General features: G+C 40.6%; 1 protein-coding gene across 1 annotated transcript in view; it reads left to right on the top strand.

Moving 5' to 3' along the window:
• TBC1D17 (TBC1 domain family member 17) overlaps nucleotides 1-20,730 on the top strand; it is a 1,580,308-nt gene that overhangs the window by 1,386,619 nt on the left and 172,959 nt on the right. The window contains exon 15 of the mRNA XM_044059599.1: nucleotides 1,135-1,251. Within this exon, the coding sequence (XP_043915534.1) occupies nucleotides 1,135-1,251 (117 nt within the window). The remainder of the gene's footprint in view (nucleotides 1-1,134; nucleotides 1,252-20,730) is intronic.

The raw sequence follows: 20,730 nt of genomic DNA, 5'->3' as shown, positions 1-20,730 counted from the left end.
ACTTCTTCCTCAGCAATATGCAGAAATGTGGCACACACTACATTTTCAGGCTTCTGTTTCATTCCACTGTCACTTTTCTAATGAACTGCCTTGCAATGAAAGAATTCTTTGTGATTACAGTTGTAACACCTCTAAGTTATACTTTTGTGCTTCTAAAGGAAGACACACATTCTTGAAAGCACATGCATTTATTCACTTCTGCAAATACATTTATCCGCATCTGACACCATGGAATGATTAGATGCTTGTCAAAATGCTGCATAAACAAAACAACCACTGTCCATCTGTTACAAGCCATGAGGTGTTTACTCAGACTGCTTTTAGTGAGTGCTACCATATGACATGCAACTTGTTTAGTAGAGGTATATAACTCATATATTTTGTTGGCTCACCAGAGGTATATGGCATTTATTGTGTGGAAAGTATTGTTAGCTGATTTTTGAGAATATCTTCTGTGTTTAAATTTGGATAGGCAAACATTAGATTGATGGATTGTCCCAAGCAAGAAAGGTATTGGGAAGAATTGGTAATACTATTCCCTCATTGTGGAAAATGGATAGGATGGAGAACATGAAATAATAAATTTACATTAAGTTAGAAACAGGATTTGTGAGGGTGGAGAAGAGAGTGGAAGAGCACTGGATTGGGACGGATGGTATAATGTAAAAGGGAAGGGCAGACAGGTAAGCGAAGGTGATAGTTAATTTGCAGTTAGTATGAAATAGTAATGCATGAGAGGTGAATAGAAATGGGAATGAGGCTGTCCAGTCGATTGAATAAAGTTAAAAGTCTAACTATAGAATGAATGTAAATGGGGGCTGTCCAGAGGACTCAGTTTACATTCTTGGAATGTAGAAGAAAATATGAACACAAGCTCAGAGGAGAGTGATTAGAGATGCTGTCCCACACACAAACATGATTTAGTTAGTATTAGCAAGATATTGTTTTATTGCTGCCTTTTTTCTTGTAGACTGCTTAGTAACTGATAGAACAAGGAAGCCTTTTAAATTGACTGCATTTTAGTGGAATTTTTGGTGCATGCTTAATGTCTTCTGGTGGCATTCAACAGTGCTGCTTGTCTCTAATCTTCAGGTTTGCAGATTGGTTGTGCTAACATTTTTTTTCACTTTTTAGGTGTTGTGGACTGGTCTTCCTTGCCCTAATTTTCATCTTTTGATAAGCTGTGCCATCCTAGATTCTGAGAGAGATGCCCTTATGAACTCCAATTATGGTTTTAATGAAATTCTTAAGGTTAGTATTTTACTCGGCCTTCAACAAGGCTGTAAGCATCGGTTCTTATTTGAGTAAGAGCTGCAATGAACTTCGTTAGTGTTACTGTCTTTGTAATGTCTTTTGCATTTGTCCACCTTCTCTTTAATATGTTTGTAGTGCAAGGGCATGCATCACTTAACTCCTGTGAGAAAACGGATGATGGACTCAATCATACTGAGGGTAGACTGTTGGTTTTATTAAGCAGTGGAATTACCAGGTCTACAAGTCAAAAAATAAAAGACCAGTAATTAGGAAAAATTCTGTTGTGCACTGTGATTTTATAAAGGAATGTTCACACACTCAAACACGCAGTCATTTATGTAGCTGATTGTGTATCTGTAGGAGAAATATATTACAAATTCCTTAATTGCTTCAGGCAAGGATGCAAAAATAGGAGGAATAAAAAACTGAGTGCCAAGCACTGCATTGCAACAGATGTCTAGTTTTCTAAACAGACATTTGGATTTGGGATCATGGGTTTGAAAGGTGGAGTAAGCCAAGTTTTCTCTGTTAATCAGATTCTGAAATGAGACCATTTTGGCTTACTGTTAGAATAATAGGCAAATGGGCAGGAAAATAATCAAGTATGAAGAAAAAAGATTGTGTTACTATTTTTTATTTATTTATTTTGTACTTTTAGGTGTTGTGAACTGGTCTTCCTCGCAGTATCTATTTCACGCTCTCTATCATATCCCTTTCCCTCAGTGAGGGAATCAGCATATTACTAATCCTACCTAACACTTTTTCTCAGATTCTTTCTCTTAGTAGGCTCCCAGATGCACCTTTGCAATTTGCTAATAAAATCGAAGTCGCTTTCAGTACCTTGTAGGACCACTTTTTTCTTCTAAGTTCTGTAATTTACAAGGTGCTAAACACAGTCACTGCCCTCGTTTAGCAGTGAAACTGCCTTTACAGTACTACCCTTATGTACTCAGAAGTAACACAGATCAGATTCTGTCTAGTACGCCATCCATTTAAAACTGCTTTAAGTAAGAGAGCCTTTTGTAGATTGGGACCTACTATCTGGAACCACCTGCTACATACATTAAAAAATGTAGAAAACATTAAAAGCTTCACAGATGCAGCTTTTTCCTGAATCTGCCAGTAACTACTAACATGACAGTGGTTAGGTAACTTGCCATCTCATATCATGAATAATAGAATACATTTAATAAACTTTTCTCAGCCTCTTTGTGTCATTTTATATGCAGTTATTTCACATGCATATAGGAATTTATGTATTGTATGTATGACTGCACTCTAATGCATATCTTAGCTTGCATTTTGTATATATATGTGTGTGTATATATATATATATATATATATATATATATATATATATGTGTGTGTGTGTGTGTGTGTGTATATATATATATATATATATATATATATGTTGTATCTTTCGGCTTTTCCCGGTTATGGGTCGCCACAGCGGAACTCCGGTCCGCTAATGATTGGCGGTAGATTTTTACGTACCGAGTTGCCAGCCCTGATGCACAACCTTCAACGAATGTACGCCCATTCATGCATGTCTCCACACAGAAGACGCTTTCGCTGAGAATCGAACAGGACAACGTCTTACTGTGAGGCGACAATGCTACCGCAGCACCACCACCGCATTATTTTTTTTTTCTCTCAATGCACTCTCACTGGATCTTTTAATCATAGCCTATCTGCATTCAGTCTTACCATTATGCTCTGAATTTTTGGATGTCTGGTACAAATAGTGTTCAGCAAAATGTGAATGGCCAGGTAAAAAAATATATTTGAGTTTATTTTAAAGTGGTGAAGATAGTCTTCATATGGATCACTGCAAATATATTTTTAAACACGGTTATAAGTATGTCATCACTTAAGATAGAAGCACACATATACATAACTAGAAAACAAACTATATTAACAGTTTTTTATTTATATATAGTATACATTGCCTATGTTTTCTCTTAAAATTAACTAGCACAAACAACCAAAGAGTAGGTCAGATGTTCCAAAAGGAAAACCAAATAAAGGAGGAGTTTGACAAAAGTTAATGTTTTATCACTTTCATTCCTATTACAAGAACTTCATCAGAATAAAAGACATCCTGTGAAACGAGCTTAAATATGCTAAAACGTAGGTCTGACTGGAAGTGTTAATGCTTCAACCTATCAAACGTTTTCTTTAAAACTTGAAAAAGAGAGAGACAAACTCGTTCAAGTCAAGTAAAAATTCAGAGTTTAAAATGATTTGACATAACAATTCCCTATAAAGTAAGATAGTTTGCCAATCAACGATCCCCCACCCCCCGCTGTCTTGGAAAACTTTGTAATACAGAAAAGCAAACATCATAAAATCCTAAGAAGAACTAGTTGTCAGCCTTTTTTAATGCATAACTATTAATTTTCGTACTGGCAATTTTGACTGCACAGATTAGTCATTTTGTGGTATGGAGTACTACTACCGGTGAGACTCCTTCATTGGTTGGGAGTTCTGTCACGAGATTGTATCGTACTTTCAAGTGTGTGTGTGTGTGGGGGGGGGGGGGGGTGCTCATTTTTCCTGTCAGTTTCAAAGTTGCATAAATAAACTGAAAACCAATTTTTTCTCTGGAGAAACTGTATTTGTTTCTTTTCTGGGGCTGGCAAAATGTTTTAAAGTGCTTTTCACTGTGTTTTTTTTTTCTGTGAAAAAAGTGATTTTCAAAGACTTGTAGTTTTAACCAGCTTTTACTGCTGGTCTTCTCTGGGAAAGAAAAACGTCTTAAGAGTCGAGTGTATCTTGAATCTCTTCAGGAAAAGTTCAGCACTTCAGAAGTCCCATTACCTGTGGATGAAAGCCCTCAACTTGTGTTTTTGTAAATAAAGCCTTTTTGCGGCACTCTACTCTGAAGACGTCTTCCTTTTGTTTTATTCTGCAGGAAAGAGGTGACTTTTTTGTCTTGACCATGGAAAAAAAATATTGATCCCACAGGTCGGTCCTCCTTCCACCCACAAAAAGTTAAGCAAACAACCTTTGCCACCACAACAGGCAAGCAGTTTGCCTCAGCTGCAGGTGGGTGACTGTGCTGTGGCCATTTGTTGTACCTCATTCCACTCTGGTGTAGCACCTACAGCCAGTATGGACTGGGAATTAGTCTGGTCTTCTGCAGCTGTTGGGTTCCCCTCTGTGAGCAAGGGAGAGCCACTCTTGTTGGTCCTGGGAGAGGGAGCAGGGAAGGCTTCCCTGTTGTGTCAGAATGCTGTGCCCATCTCTGGGAAGCTGCTGCTGCTAATAGTAACATTGTTAGCCCGATTTTTCCTGTCAAAAAGAAATAGAAAAGTAAACATCTGTCTACTCCTCCTCAGATTTCCTTAGACAGAAGTAGTTTACTGGGTCTTGCTCAGGATTTAATTCAAGCTGTTGGTTCTTCTTGTAAATTAGTTTCTGGTAAAAGAAAAAGGGATACCACTTTTCCTGAAGAGGTTCAAGGTACTAAGTCTGGCCAGAAAGGTGAAGTGACAGATACAGAGTTTTCTCCTCATCTCTTGATTCAGACTCAGAGGAGAACCGAGATGTTCTTCGTGTTTCACTGTTGCAGTCATTACATTTGGCTAATCTGCTGGCAGGTTGCCCTCAGTCGGCCTGATTAACAAAGTCTTGGGTCCTGCATCGGTTGCTGTCCCTTCTTCCATGACGTCAGGAGTATAAAACATGCAGCCAACGCCATTTTCATCAGTCTTTCTTGCCACGTGGTGCCCGAAGCAGAAGCAGTTCGCAAGTGCCGGTCGGCCGACTCCTGAAATTTTTGTTTTCGGGTTTCAGAGCCAAAGTCTTCAACCTAAAGCTAAGTACCCTGTTGGGGAAACTTTTTCTTGCTCCTTACCGATGTCAGTAAAAGTTAGTAATTGTATTACTTGTGGTAAGCAAATACCTCATAAGGATTTTCATTTGTACTGTATTCCTTGCCTAGGCCCTGACCACAACGTGCCTTGCTGTCAGTTTTGTGCTAAATTTAATCAACGCACTATTAAGCGTTGGTATATTTTTGCTTCAAAATATTTTGGCTCAAGATTTAACTATCCAGAATTGTCATCGGTTAGCAATCCGACTACTGGAATACTCAAAAAAATGCAAAGAAAAAGACAGAGACAGACTGTTGAGGTCCAAAACCGACGAAGATTCTCCTAAGCCAGTCACCGGTTCGCTGGTACTCAGTGAGGCACTTTCGCAGCCCCTGATACCCGCTACTTTTGATTCGCAGGCCTCTACTGAAACCCATTCGGAGTCCGGTATGCCGGGAGATACTTTAAATATTGAACCCGCAGATGTCTCTACCTTAGATGGGTCTGGAGCCGCTGAGCAGGCACCGGCTTCTGAGGGTGTTTTCAGGCCTAAAGATTTGTATATTAAACCCAACGCCATCTTCAAAACCTAGGCCAAAATCAACTTCTATGTCTAAAAAAACGATGTTTGGGCCACTTGCACAGGCCCCTATGCCTAAAAAAAAACAAATGATCAAAATGGCTGAGGATTTAATTACCTTAATCAGGGGTTCCCATCCTCCTAGCGTTGCCACCCCTCCGTTTTTTTTCCGGAGTGCCCGGAAATCAATAGGGCACTCCGGTTCTCCGGTTCTCGCTCTTGGAGTCCGGAAATAAGTTGTACGACGTCAGCTGCCTGTCGACAAAAAAAAAAAAATATGACATTGCCGTCTTGGACTCTCTGTTGATTGGCTGCTTGCTGCAGAAGAGGCTTATGCAGCAAGCAGCCAATCAACACTTAGATTTGCAAGTCAAATCCCTGCAAAGCCCGCGAAAATTAGGGGATAAAAAGCGGTGCTCCAGCTATACTTTTACCTTTTACTGTCAGTACAAGGTCGGTACGTAAGGTCTGAAATTTCTTGCTGGTTCGGCTGTTCGGGACGTCTTCAGTGGATTGCCTGGTGTGGTGTGCTGGTTTCATTTGCTGCTGCTGCCTGGAGGAGCCTGGAAGGATTGCCCTAGCCCTGCTGCTTGCCTTGCTTGCTGGAGTCTTGCCCTGGAGAGGTGCTGTGGACTGGCCGACTGGGTGGTGTTGTGTTCCCCTGCCTGCTTGCTGGCCCTTTGTTAGCTGCCTGTTCTCTTCTGGCTGAGAGCTTGTTTAAGGAGCCCTGCTGCTGCTTTTTCCTGGAGGTAAGTGGAATTTTTTTAATGGATAAATTCTTTGGAATTAAGGTAGATTTTCAAAGATAGTGTGACAAGGGGAATGAAATATTGCCAGCACAGCTACTAGTGAATTTTTTAAATATTAAATTTATATTAATTCACTAGCTGTGCTGGCACTATCTCATTCATTGATGGTGACAAAATGTGTGTAACTGTATCTAGATGTTTAACATGTGGTGATTATTAACTAGAACAATTTCTAGTTTGTAATCACCACATCTACCTTATTCTTTATCTGTAGTTTGTAGTATACTGTCTGCAGATATATATAGGAAGGGTTTGTTTGGCTGTTTTAACTGCAGTTAGTGTAACTATTTTTCATGTGGGTGCACTTTGATTTATTATTTTTCATGTGGGTTCACTTTGATTGTATACTGACGGAGTTATATAGGGTTCTTGCTATGATTGTAGAGCTATGATTGTAGAACTATCATTTCTCTAGTCATCACTGCTATGTTTACCTTGATCTGCATTTTATAGGGTATACCAAAGCTGTTTTTACTGCAATGTTTTAAATATTTCATCTGATTTTGGACTTGGTTACAGTGAATATATAATGACTACATGATTTGTATAGGATGCTTGGACTACATGATTTGTATAGGATGCTTGGACTACATGATTTGTATAGGATGCTTGGACTACATGATTTGTATAGGATGCTTGGACTACATGATTTGTATAGGATGCTTGGACTACATGATTTGTATAGGATGCTTGGACTGTCTATCTGTCTTTTCTAGTCTGTCATCACTGTGATGTTTACCTTGACCTGTGCTTTTCTTCCTAGGGTGTCTATGTCTAGGGTGTATAGTCTTAGTATTGTAGTGAGGCTTAAATGTAGCTTTTTATCTAGCTTGTCATCAGCACTGTTTACCTTTATCTGTGTTTTCTAGGGTATACCGTCTATACCAAGGCTTAGTTCATTTGATGTTACAGTGAATATATGACTACATGATTTGTATAGGATGCTTGGACTGTAGAACTGTATTACTTGAGGCTGCTAGATCAAATGCCAAATATAGCTTCAAGTATAAGCAATGATTTTGTAGCAAAACTGTGAAGATACTTTAAACAGTTGCTTTTCTTTTACTATTGTGTGTGGTGAACCCTTAATGTACTGCTTTGAATGAACTGGTGTTTTTAATATCTAAGTAATTGTATTTCCATTTAGTACTACCTGTGATATTAGACTTCGGCTTAGTTTTCCCATGCTCGTGTGTGATGTACTGTTGTATGTAGTGAACCTTTGAATGAAGTATTGCTAAATAAAGTTTTTTTTTTAATTTACCTTTGACTCGGTGCACATTTTTCTTATTGGTAACTGTATGTGATATTAAAGACTTGTGCTGAAGGGTGCTAGACTAAAGGGGTGTGGCTATTAAAGGGAATGGGTGTGGCTTGATTGGGCATGGGGCGGGGCTTGTTTGTCAGGAAATGGCACAGTAGAAAGGTGGCAACCCTACATCCCCCTCCTGCTAAGATGCCTAGGCAAGGCACTGACTATGAATCCTCAGATCAGGTTTCTGTTTCTTCTGATCCCTCTTCTGATCAGGAATCATCTATTCCACCTTATGAGGACTCTGATGCAGAAGATTCCATTCCTTCTGCTTCTACTCCTGAGGATTTTTCATTTGGAGAAACTTTGCATACCTTAAGGGAACACTTTCACTGGGAGAGTCAGGATTTCTCAGAATCTAAAAAGAGGCTTAGGGATTTCCTTCTTCTTCCTCAGCATAGGCCTTTGGCTATACCTCCTGTTCTAGACATTGTTGTTGATGTTTTCCCAGAATCCAGCATGGCTCCCGATTCCCTGCCTCCAGGCTCCTAGTAAGCCAGACAGATGTTACAGGGTTCCTGACTCCCACAAATTCCTCTTTAAAAACCCTGCTGCTGACCCTGAAACCATTTCTCAGGGTCCCAAGGGCATTAAGGCTTCTACTGCTAAAAATCCTACCCCTTCTGATAGAGACTCCAGGACGCTGGATAGATGGTGTAAGAAGATTTACACGTCTGCAACCTTGGCAATCAGGGCTTTAAACTGTCAATTTCATATGCTTAAATATCAGCAGCATGTCATGGGCTTACTTAAACAGAAAATTATGTTGATTTCTGACTGTGTGGAAAATAGAGTTGCAGGATTTATTGCATTCAACTGAACAAGTTGGAAAGCATACTTTGCAATTTGGTTTTGATTCCTTGCAGGGCCGATGTAACTGGATCTGTGATAAGAAGGCATGCTTGGCTCAAGGAGCAAAATCTGCCTGATCATGTTAAAGCAAAATTGTTGGATGTTCTTTTACAACAGGACAGTCTATTTGGTAATAAGGCAGAAGAAGTTTTGAAAAAGATGGAAGATAAAGCTTAAATCTATGCAAACTGTAAAAGATTTCCTACAAGTGCAGCCACCAAGGTTCAGTAGGCACTGGCCTACTAAGAATTGCTCCTTTTCAGTACCCACCAGAGCCGCTCAGGTCAAACCCAGACACTCCAAGGGCTCCAGGTTTCAGTCACAAGGAACTTAAAGAACAAAACAATGGGGTGCTTCCACCTCCAAATCTGGAAGTAACAAGGCACCTTCCTACGGTAAACAGTCTCAATGACCTTTCTCTGCAATCACCAAGCACTTATCTTTTGGCCGCACCTTTGGGGGGAAAACTGGCACTTCATGCAAGAAATTGGCAACTAATTACCTAGGACAAGTGGGTTTTAAATATAGTATCCCAGGGATACAGATTTCATTTCCACATGTTGCCAATTCCAAATGGATGGCCAGATCTGCCTCCAAATCAGTGGGCAGAGGCCCAGAAACAAGTTATGTCCCTCATGAATATGGGGGCTATTCAACCAGTACCAGAAAAGGAAAAGGGACAAGGTTTTTATTCAAGACTTTTCCTGGTACCCAGAAAAGACAAATCATGGCGTCCAATTCTGGACTTATCCATTCTAAATACATTTCTGGACATTCCAATATTCAAGATGCTGACTCTACAACAGTTACTGCCTATGCTAGGCAAGGATGCCTGGCTGGTAACTCTAGACTTAAGAGGCTTACCTGCATATCCCAATCAGGGAATCTTGCAGAAGATACCTCTGCTTCAAAGCAGGCTATTTGCATTACCAGTTCTCTCCACTGCCCTTTGGCTTATCTACTGCACCCAGGGTCTTCACAAAGTGCCTGGCACCAGTAATTGCATTTTGCAGACAAAGAAACATTCAAATTTATCCTTACCTGGGCGATTGTCTAATTCAGGCAGAAAACAAGAACACTCTTCTAAAACATCTGGCTTTTGTGAAAAGGCTTCTAACTTGTCTAGGGTACACCATAAACAAAAAGAAATCACAACTGGTACCCTCTCAAATAATTACATTCCTGGGTGCAAGCTTGAATACAACTGCCCAGATGACTTACCTTACGCCAGAAAAACAAATTCAATTAATGACTTACTTCAAACAAGTGGCCACAAAAACCCAGCTATCTGAAAGGCAAATTCTGCAGGCCTTTGGGTTCATGGCCTCCTGCATCCTAATAATTCCATATGCAAGACTGCATATGAAGAAACTTCATTGGTACCTAAAAAGCTTATGGAGTCAACATTGTCACAGCCTGGAAACAATGATTCCTATCATCCCTTGCCTGCAGTAAGAGTTCTTATGGTGGGCAGAGGCCTGTCACCAAAACAAGGGACTGTCATTCATTCCACCCCCTGCCGCCCAAACCCTGACTACAGATGCATCAGATTATGCTTGGGGGGGGGGCGCATTTGGTAGGGAGATGCATTCAGGGCCAATGGAGCCCAAATCAAATGCACCTACATATCAGCCAGAAAGAGATGCTAGCTGTACAGAATGCTCTGACAGCCTTCAAGGACTATCTTCATCCAGGACAACTACTGATAAAGACGGACAACACCACATTCATGTGGTACATAAACAAGCAGGGGGGTACCCATTCCTACCCCCTTTGCAGACTAGCCATGGCTTTGTGGAACACAGCCTTGACTTATCAAATACATCTACAAGCTCAATTCCTGCCAGGAAAGCAAAATACTCTGGCAAACGAACTAAGCAGAAATCTTATGGACCCACACGAATGGAAACTGGATCCACAGATCTTCAGCATGTTGACACGCAAATGGGGGAGCCCAGACATAGATCTTTTTGCCTCACCCCAAAACTATCAGTTGGAAAAATTATGCACAAGAATTCATCACAAAAAAGCTTGGAAAGTGGATGCTCTATCCTTCAGCTGGAAAAACCTATCAGTCTATGCCTTTCCCCCTCTGCCTCTGCTCACCAAGGTCTTACTAAAAGTCAGACAGGAAAAAACAAAAATGATTCTGATTGCTCCAGACTGGCCTCGCCAACACTGGTATCCGCTCCTACGCAATATGTCACACCTTCCTCCGTGGTACCTGCCTCAGACTCCTTATCTACTGTCTCAGCAGAACTGTCAAATTCTGCACACTCAGCTCCAAACTCTGAATCTTGCAGCATGGCTAATCAACTAATTTCACCAGTTACATCTCTCAGCAAACCTGTGATGGATGTCATTTTGGAGGCTAGAAGGCCTAGTACAAGAAAATCGTATGCTGATAAATGTAAAAGATTCTGTACCAATAAGCACAGCAATGCCCAATATTCCTCAGATTCTGCAATATTTAACTGAGATGCTTCACAAGGGCCTATCTTTCTCTTCAATAAAAATCCATGCCTCTGCCATTTCAGCTCATTACAACACAGAGCCTCCTCTCTTTTCTCATCCCCTGCTAAAGCAGTATCTCAGAGGGGCCAAAAATTTAAGACCTCCCAGGAGAGCACCAACTCCTGCATGGGACCTCAATTTTGTGTTGGAAAAGCTCACCCTACCTCCTTTTGAGCCAGCTGCTACTGCAGACATAAAATTTCTCTGTTTGAAGACAGCTTTTCTTTTAGCAGTCACTTCAACTAGAAAGATTTCAGAACTACAGGCTCTCATGGCAGTGGAGCCTTTCATTATCTTTTACCCAGACAGGGTGGTGCTAAGGACCAATCCATCCTTTATGCCTAAAGTGGTAGCTAGTGTGGCTCTTAATCAGACCATTCATCTGCCAACATTTTTCCCAAATCCACAGAACAAGGGTGAGCGGATTCTGCATTCATTGGATGTACACAGACAACTAAGATTCTACTTAAACAGGACAAAATCTATAAGTAAATCTGAGGAAATACTGGTGGCATTTGCTGCAGGGGCAGAGGGAAAGGCTATTTCAAAGCAGACTATTTCAAAATGGATAAGCCATTGTATTCGTTTCTGCTACATACACCATGGTAAACCTGTTCCCAAGGGGATCAGATCCCATTCCACCAGGGCTGCATCTGCTTCTGCAGTCTTTCTCAGAGGGGTTCCTACCAGAGACATTCTAGAAGCTGCTACCTGGAGCTCTGTTCATACGTTCACCAAACATTACCATTTACCTCTTCTCTAAATTCAGAGCAGGTTTTGCCACTGCTGTCCTGCAGGGCCTTATAGCTGCTCCTAATGCTGTATAATTCCATCCGCCCAACCATAGCTTTGGGATTCTACCCAAATGTAATGACTGCAACAGTGAAACACGAAGAACATAGTACAGTTGTGTACACTTACCATAAATGTAGATGTTTGAGTGTATTCACTGTTGCAGTCCGGGTTACCCACCCGCCAGCCCCATTTTTTCTTTTACTATACCTCTTCTTTCTTTTACTATGCTCAAAAGCCTTTTTGGTGTATTTGCTTTTATTTGGAGGTATATTTGTTGTGTTCTAAATTACATGCGTATATATTTATATTTTTCTCCCCATTTGGGGGGGCACCTGACATCTGGGGCAAGAAAAACTGATGAAAATGGCATCGGCTACATGTTTTATACCCCTGATGACCTGACGTCATGGAAGAAGGGACAGCAACCGACGCAGGACCCACGACTTTGTTAATCAGGCGGACTGAGGGCAACCTGCCAGCAGATTACCCAAATGTAATGACTGCAACAGTGAATACACTCTAACATCTACATTTATGGTAAGTGTACACAATTGAACGTTTCTGATTCTCCGGGGGGGGGGGGGGGTTGCTTTTTCTCTGAAAATGTTAATAGTATGTGCAGGTATTTTCAGTGGAAGATCACTGGCGTTTCTCAGTCCCTCAGAACATACTATGAATTGTTACAGAATGAATTTTCAGAACCTACTACACCCATTCCTCCTGTTCTGTTTTAAGGAATGTGTAGGTTATTGCCTGCAGTTTTCCTGATAGTCAGCTAGCTGCCCTTAAAAAGGCAAATAAGATATGTAAAGTTCCTCAGTCTTTCAAGTTTTTACACACTATTCCCAAACTTAACACAGCAGCTGTAGCTTTAATTGTTCCCACTGTTGCTAAACACTTGGGTAATTCCATTCCTACTTTGTGATAAGTATGAGAAAAATGAATTCTTCTGTGACTTTGATTTTCAAAATTCTGAATTGTCAGGCTCATATGTTAACATTTATTCTAATTGTGAAGGTATGAGGAATGTTTTATCTTCCGTTTCTTCCTATGAGGAAAAATCTGCTTTAAGTAATGTAGTTTCTTCTATTGCACAGGCCGCTGCTCATTCTTTGCAGTGTGCAAGACTGTTGATACTTCTTTTAAGGCTATAGCCACTGGTACCATTTTAAGGAAGTTTGCATGGCTGCATTCTTAGAACCTCCCAGATGCTAAAAATGAGATTTTAAATTCGCCTTTAGATACGAGGTTTAGTTTTTGGTCCCTGTGCTGGAGAGGTGATCAAAAATTGTGATGGAAGAGGGTTAGCAGATCCAGGGAATCTCTTAAGATTTTAAACCCTCATTTTCTAAGGTATTCTTTAACTCCTCATCCAGTTTTGGCAAAAAGAGTAGACAGTCTCAACAAAATACAGGTAAGCAAACATTTAAGAAGAAATGCCAAGGGGTTTCAAAAAGAAGCCTGGAACCTCCCAAAACCAAGAACACTTCAAGTCTGAATGTTCAGGAGACCTTGTGACCCCCTCCCACACTGGTCTCTTTTTTTCTACCAGAAAGTCAGAATTTCCATTTTTCTCTTTGGCAACAAATAGTTTCAGACAAATAGGTTCTGAAAATAATTCATTAAGATTACAGGTGGCAGTGAGATGAAATTCTTCCTTTTGTGGGGAGAGGCATTTCTCATTCTTCAGATCAGACTCTCTTCTTTCCACCAGCTCTTTATCACATGCTGTTCCAAGGAGTGATAGAACCAGTTCTTTCTTCCCAGGTGGGGATGGGTTTTTATTCAGCAGTGTTCTTAGAGCCAAAGAAAGAAAGAAAATGCTTGGAGACCAATTCTGGATCGAACTTACCTAAACCTGTTTGTGATAGTGCCCAAATAACTTCACAACCTGTTACCCCTTCTTCCTCTTTCAAGTTGCCTAGTAACACTAGACTTAAAAGATGCTTATTATCACATCTGTATTCATCCAGAGTTCAGAAGTTCCTTAAGGTTTTGTGCATGTGGATCATATTATTGGTTCTCTGCCTTACTATCCTCTGCATCAGGAGTGTTCACAGAGTATCTTGCTCCAGTTCTAGCTCATTGCAGGCTACAGGGTATCCTCATTTTTCCATATTTGGATGACTTGGTTATCTTTGCAGAGTTGTCTTCTAAGTGTCAGGAATCTCTCTGTTAGGTGAGAGATTTCTCTTGCAGAGGCTAGGACACCAAGACAATGTTCAAAAGTCTATCTTGACTCCTTCACATATGATTGTATTCATGGGATGTCAGCTAGATACCTTAGTTCAAAGAGCTTTCCTTCCACAGGGAAAAATAGAGCCATGTCTATATCTATTTCTAAGGTTTTCCACACTAACTGCAGTCACTGAGAGGGGATCTCAGTTTTGGGGTTCCATGGCTTCAGTGATTCTCATGATACCTCTGACAGGACTCCACATGAGAAAGATACAGTGGTTTCTGAAATTTCTTTGGTCCCATCAGCATCCTTTGTCTGTTCAAATCCCAGTGCTAGGTTTTGTTACAAGAGGAATCATTTGGTATAGAAAACAGCCTTAAATCCACATCTTTCCTTCTCCCTCCCTGTTCTAAAGCAGTCAGTCACCCTAGATGCCTTGGACTTTGCTTGTGGAGTGTTTTCAGGAGATAAAAGTGCAGGGTGTGTGGGACACCAAGGACAGATACAAGCACATTAATATCAAAGGGATGCTTGGCCTGATCAAGACACTCGCCTCTCTGAATCATCCTTGGTCCTCTGGACCTCTTCAAGTTATTACAGACAGTTTCACAATCGTGGTACATCAACATTCATTCCCCCTTTGTAAACTAGCCATGTTAGCTTGGGATATAGCTGTACAGCACAATCTCACTGTACAGGCATTTACATTCCCCTATAACAAAAACTGTGTGGTGGACATGCTGAGTAGGACCAGTGCGCAGACCCTCATGAATGGAAGCTAGATCAGGGGGGAGTTTCTCAACTAGTCTTCTAACCTCCTCTTTGAAAAATCAGCTGGCAAGATTCTGTTCCAGGACTCCATGCAAGAAGGCCCAGAAGATTTTTCTTTTCCTTGGACATGAATGTTCTTTTATGTTTTTCCACCCTTTCCATTAATATCCAAGGTATGTCTTAAGATTCAGAAGTAATCCCCCAGGATCATTGTGGTGTCTCCTTTGTGGCACAGACAACCATGGTTCTCCCTTATTTTCTAAGTGGCCAGGGGCAATTACAGCAAGCTTCCTCACAGATGGATCTAGTCCCTAGAAAAACAGGGATGTTTGATGGATCCCAACATCAGTCAACTTCAGTTGACTGCCTGGATGATAGGGTCCTGATTCCTTATAGGTACCTATATACTGAGGACTTGCAGCAGGTACTAATGGATGCAAGAATGCTTGCTACTAGAAAATCATATATTAACAAATGGGAAAGGTTTTCTAGTTAGTGTCAACAACATAACCAGCACACATCCAATACTAGTTGTTCTATGGTTTTGTAATATTTGTGAGAGTTACTATCCTATTTCCTTTCTTATTCCTCTATGAAGGTCCATTTATCAGGTCATTTTAGCATTTCTGCCCATGGTCCTCTTCTGTCAGTGTAATCTCATGTACAAATGCTTTTTAAAGGCATTTTGCGTTTGAGGCCTCCAAGTAAACTGGTGGCCCCTCCTTGGGATCCTAATTTTGTGTTAGAGATGTTAACACTTGCTCCATTTGAACCAGTTAACCTGGCTGACTTGAGATTCTGAACATGTAAAACTAGTTTCACTGACTGCTGTGACCTTTCCAAGAAGAGTATCTGAGTTACAAACTCATTCCAGGTCATTTTCCACAGAGACGGGGCTTCTTTGAAAACTAATTCTTCTTTTATGCCTAAAGTGGTATCCAAATTTACTTTAAGCCAAACTCTCCATCTCCGTTTTCTTTCTTGAACCTAAAAATGAAGGAGAAAGGATGCTCCATACTTTGGATTTCCACAGTCAACTTGGGTACTATTTTAACAGAACTAAATTTTCAGGGAGAAAGGATGCTCCATACTTTTGATTTCCGCAGTCAACTTGGGTACTATTTTAACAGAACTAAATTTTCAGATCTGTGGACCAGTTGTTCATTTCTTGTGAAGGTAAGAAGAAGGGGACAACCTGTGTCAAAACAAACTATTTCAAATGGTTGTCTAAAGCTGTTACATTTTGTTGTACTCACCACAACAAAAGTATTCCAGGCAGGACCAAGGCTGACTCTACTGGGGCCTCAGCTTTATCTTTGTCTTTTGGATTCTAGTAGTAATCTAGAAGCTGCTACTCTGCCCTCTGTACATTTATTTATTTATTAACATTTAATTACTGGAAAAGTCTGACTGGGTAAAATCCCATTTTCAGGAGATGCCAGGGAAAAAAAATTCAGAATTATTACAAAACATTTTAAGAGCAATAATTTTACAGTCCAAAAAAACAAAAACATTTGCAATTTAATTGTAATAAATTAGACATAATATAAAAGCATTATTTAAAAAATCAGTACAAGGTATATGACAATCATTTACTATTTAGGGAAACGTTAGACAGTTTGCAGAGAAATTAAAGATAAGTTAGTCTGATACAAATTGGAATTGCAGTGTGAGATGAGGGGGAAATACAGGCTTATGGTATATTTAGAGAGAAAGTCAGGGAAGAGAATTAGATAGCAGTAAGGAAGAAAGTGAAGAAGGGAGAGTAGGAAGTATAAGGAATGAAAAGATGCTTGTTCACACATATAGAGATATAGTTTATCATGGATTTGAGCAAGAACAAAGCCAGATTTTAGCAAGGAAGTCTTTCAGCATGGTTTTGAAAGATGGAAGGGAGGTTATAGACCTGATGGATACAGGTAAGGAGTTTAGACCTTAGTATCCTTGTAAGAGTACAGTGCCCAGCAGACTTGCTAGGCTAGTAGACAGACAAGAGTTTTTGGTCAATGGATTGCAATGACCGACTGGGAAAATAGTTGTATAGAATGTTTTTTAGTGCTGGACAGGCAGATGGATGCTGGATAATTTTATAGGTGGTAAGAAGTTCTGTATATGTTAGTTAGTGTAGCAGGTCTAATCAATCTGTACATACTTTTATAAAGCACTATAAGCTTCATTCCTTCTGTAGGTCCAGGTCAGTCTTTGCTAACACCATTGTCCAGGGGCTGCTAGTATCTTCCCTTTCCACCTCCCAAATGTTGCAAGCTAGGTAATCTACCCATATAGCTAAGGCTACTGCAGCAGTGATCAGTATGATGAGCGTAGTACAGTTGTGTATCATAACAGTAGATGTTTGAATGATCAGTGCTGCAGCAGTTGCTCCCTCCCATCCACCCCCTTGTTTTTTGCTGTGTTTTTTCTTGTCAGGGTGTTGACATTTATTTTTTATTCTTAGCATCACCTTTTTCAGGGCTCAGCCTCCCTCTCCATGTTGGCAAGAAAGCTCTGAAGAGCTTGGCACCCCAATCTGTCATTTAGTCAGCTCAGTTCAAACTAGGTGACACATGGAAGGTGCCCTGAAGCTTTGGAAGCTGGCCAGCTGTTGTATCCTTGATAGGATATAACCCATGTAGCTAAGGCTACTGCAGCAGTGATCATTTGAACATCTACTATTGTGGTAGGTTTAATTATGCAACTGTACTTTCTAGATTTTACTAAAAATTCTTCCAGAGCAGGCTTTTCACCTAGCATTCCCGCACCCCTTTCTGTTTTGGGTTACAGCCATTATTATTCCTTATATATGAGAATTAGCTACAGGTGGATGTTAGCCAAATGACTCAACTCCCAGAGGACTACAAACGTTAGTTGTGTACCTTCTGTGCTGCAGTGCAATGATGTATGCTTTTGTGCCTGGAAAACAGAAATAGCCATCCTACGCCATCTTCACTTCTTCTTTGATGCAGACTTGTATGTTGATTTGGTCCAATCCTAGCCTCAGAGCTCCTTTTGTTATGATTGTTCAAATGGTAAGCGTCCCATTGAGGAAATTGTTTTCTTTTAAATTATGTTTAACAGATGTTAGTTTAGTTGCATTTTTTGCAAGTGAAAAGATTCTGGGAAAGTATTTTTGTTCTTGAGGTTTGCCTTGTGCAGGCCTAAAAAGCCATTTCAGTTGTGGGCAGCAGATGCCTTTCAAACATTACCATTTAAATTTTCATACTCTGGAAGACTCCCACCTCACAGTTGACCTCAAAATTTGAACATGTTTTATACATAAAATTATAAAACAGAGTCTCCACTCTCTTTGCATGATTGGCTGCAAAAGAAGTGGAAAACAATTTGGGCTGATGAGCAACCCATGCAGTCTAGGTAAACATTACCCCCTAAGAAAGTGCACATACAGTCACTTGCACAAAGAGGTAAAGGGGGAGAAAATACCCTCAAAAAGGATGTCTAGGAGCAACAATCTAAGTGCTATATAGAGGCCTATGAACACTTGTTTCAGTGAAGTGGTTTTGCGGGTTCTCATCTTGTGTGTCTGTCAACCCCCCCCCCCATCTTGAGTGGATATGACTGAAGGCACAAACACATCCTCCTAGATCGTGTACCAGTGATGAGCATCTGATCTGCATACAGAGTACACAGTGCAGCAGCTAAAGAAGGTTCAGATTCTACTTCATTTAGTTTCATACTAAGCTATCAGTTTTCAGACAATTACAAGCTTATCCAATAACCAGAGGTCAGAATCAAACTCTGGTTTTGTCTGTGAGTTAAAGTCCTTAATTGTAATGCCAAACCCACTCTTCTCCTGTCAGTAGAAACTAGACTACTAAGAAAATTAGTAGAATGCAGCATATTTATGAAAAAAACAAAGTAATTAGGCCATCTTATCCCTTGCCAGTTCTTTTCCTTAGAATTGAGATTATACAGTTGAGCCTACCTTTGTCTTCTTTGGATTTGTATCATGTGAAGTGGGAAAAAGTTACTTTACTATCCAGGAAACAGACTACTCCATGGAGGATGAGGAGGAAGAACTGATTATGCTTCCTAGCTGCCTTCCCCTCTTGGGTACAGTTCAGATAACCAGGAGACCATATATTTAGGTTATCCCCTGGAGGTCCTTTCTTTTAAGTAAACAGTTTAATGTAAGAACATGATAAATGGGAATCTTGATGGATGTCAAATACCATGAAACAGTACTTGAAGCTGTTGTGACTGGAATAACCCAAGCACACAGCAGTCCCGTCAGTGCTCAAGGTGCTTAAGTATGAATATCTGGTGACCTCACTAGAGCTGGACTGTCAGCCTCCTGCATCAAGGAAACTGGAATGGTTTTATTGAATTTAAAATTGCCAATATCTGTATAAAAATCCTATTCTGATTCCCACTGTCATCTCCCTGGTTGTTGCTAAGTGTTCTGAGCTACTGCTGCTCCTAACACTCCCCTAATGATAGGGAGAGCAGAATCTCAGACTTGGCAAAACAGCAAGCAGAAATTTTCAGTCAAGTAGAGAGTCTTGCATTTAAGATGAAATGTGAAACTTTCAAATATTTAAATCTTCAGACTACCTTACACACCCCATAAAGTAGGCGAGCAACATGGAAAAGTGCAGCTGTCATGCTCTGTGCATTGTGTCCAAGGTGTCATCGTCAGGGTCAGTTATGTGCAGACTTGCGTGGTTGGAGTTGCATCCATTATCAGAATATTCTAAGAGGCAGTTACTTGTCTGTCCTGTAGATAAGAACTTCTTGTTCACAAGACATCCAATTCAGAACTACAGCCTTAACTATCCATTGAAGTACTGGCGTTTGTAGGAGGCAGACTAGAGGTCAGCAACCCAGAAGCAAACAGGCCTTTGAAAAACAAATGTGGCAGGAAAAAAAGAGAGACAAATGAGACAGACGAAGTCTGTGTGTAGCCTGACCCTACTCTTCAGCCATCCATGACTCATCTGAGATGGCACCCCCTACCCTTCCCCCTGTTTCATCCAGTTCCCTCCCCTTCTCTCCAGGGAGACTGTCTCAACCTTTTCAATAAAAACTGGATCTTTATCAGCATAGACTAGTGAGTTGTGGTCATTATTGTTTCCACCAACAAGATAGAAGTCTGGAATGCCTCGGATCCCAGGGGCCCAGCTGTAACTGGCCTTCCCTCCTTTGGAACGTCTGTGGCAGCAAGGGACTATAGATAAGCTGCCCTGATAGAATAAATGCTGTTTTTTTTGTCTTTTACCCAAGATGCTTCCTACTGTCCAAAAGAGGGCCTAGAGTGACCTGTTTTGGATCTCTCTATGCTAAGACTTTTCTTATGGATTCCCAAGTTCAAAATGCTAACCCTGCAGCCCTTTCTTCCATTATTCATATCAAAAACATCTATCCATACCTATGTGGTTGCTTACTACAAACTGAAATAGAGGAGAAACTGCAGAGCAGTCTCACGTTTTCTGTGGTTCAAAGGTATATATTAGCCTAATGACCACTTATAAGCCTAGCCACGCAACCCAATCCAGTTGTGGCCCCATGGACATTTATTAGAAGAGGTATGTTAGAAAGTTTCTAAAGGTTGTGTGTGTGTGTGTTGGGGAGTGGGGTATGTAAGTTTTTGCATTGTCTGCGTCTGTCTGTCTGAGGTATGGAGACTAGACCCAGAGTGAATTTCCAATTTCCCATCCATTGGGCAAGGTTACACTTAAATAAGGTTAGGATGCATTCTGCTTCACATGGATGGGGAGCCTATTCCAGAGCATGAGGATCCCCTGAGACACATATCTGTCTACAAGCAAAGTTTAAATCCTTGGGTCTTGTGGTTCTGATGCAGTTTGTTTTGTGGATTTGCAAAAGGTCCA

The sequence above is a fragment of the Protopterus annectens genome, chromosome 17.part0 (assembly GCF_019279795.1).
Source record: "Protopterus annectens isolate FY-2018-M chromosome 17.part0, PAN1.0, whole genome shotgun sequence".
In the NCBI taxonomy this organism is placed as follows: Eukaryota; Metazoa; Chordata; order Ceratodontiformes; family Protopteridae; genus Protopterus; species Protopterus annectens.
This window is presented reverse-complemented; position numbering and strand designations above follow the sequence as displayed.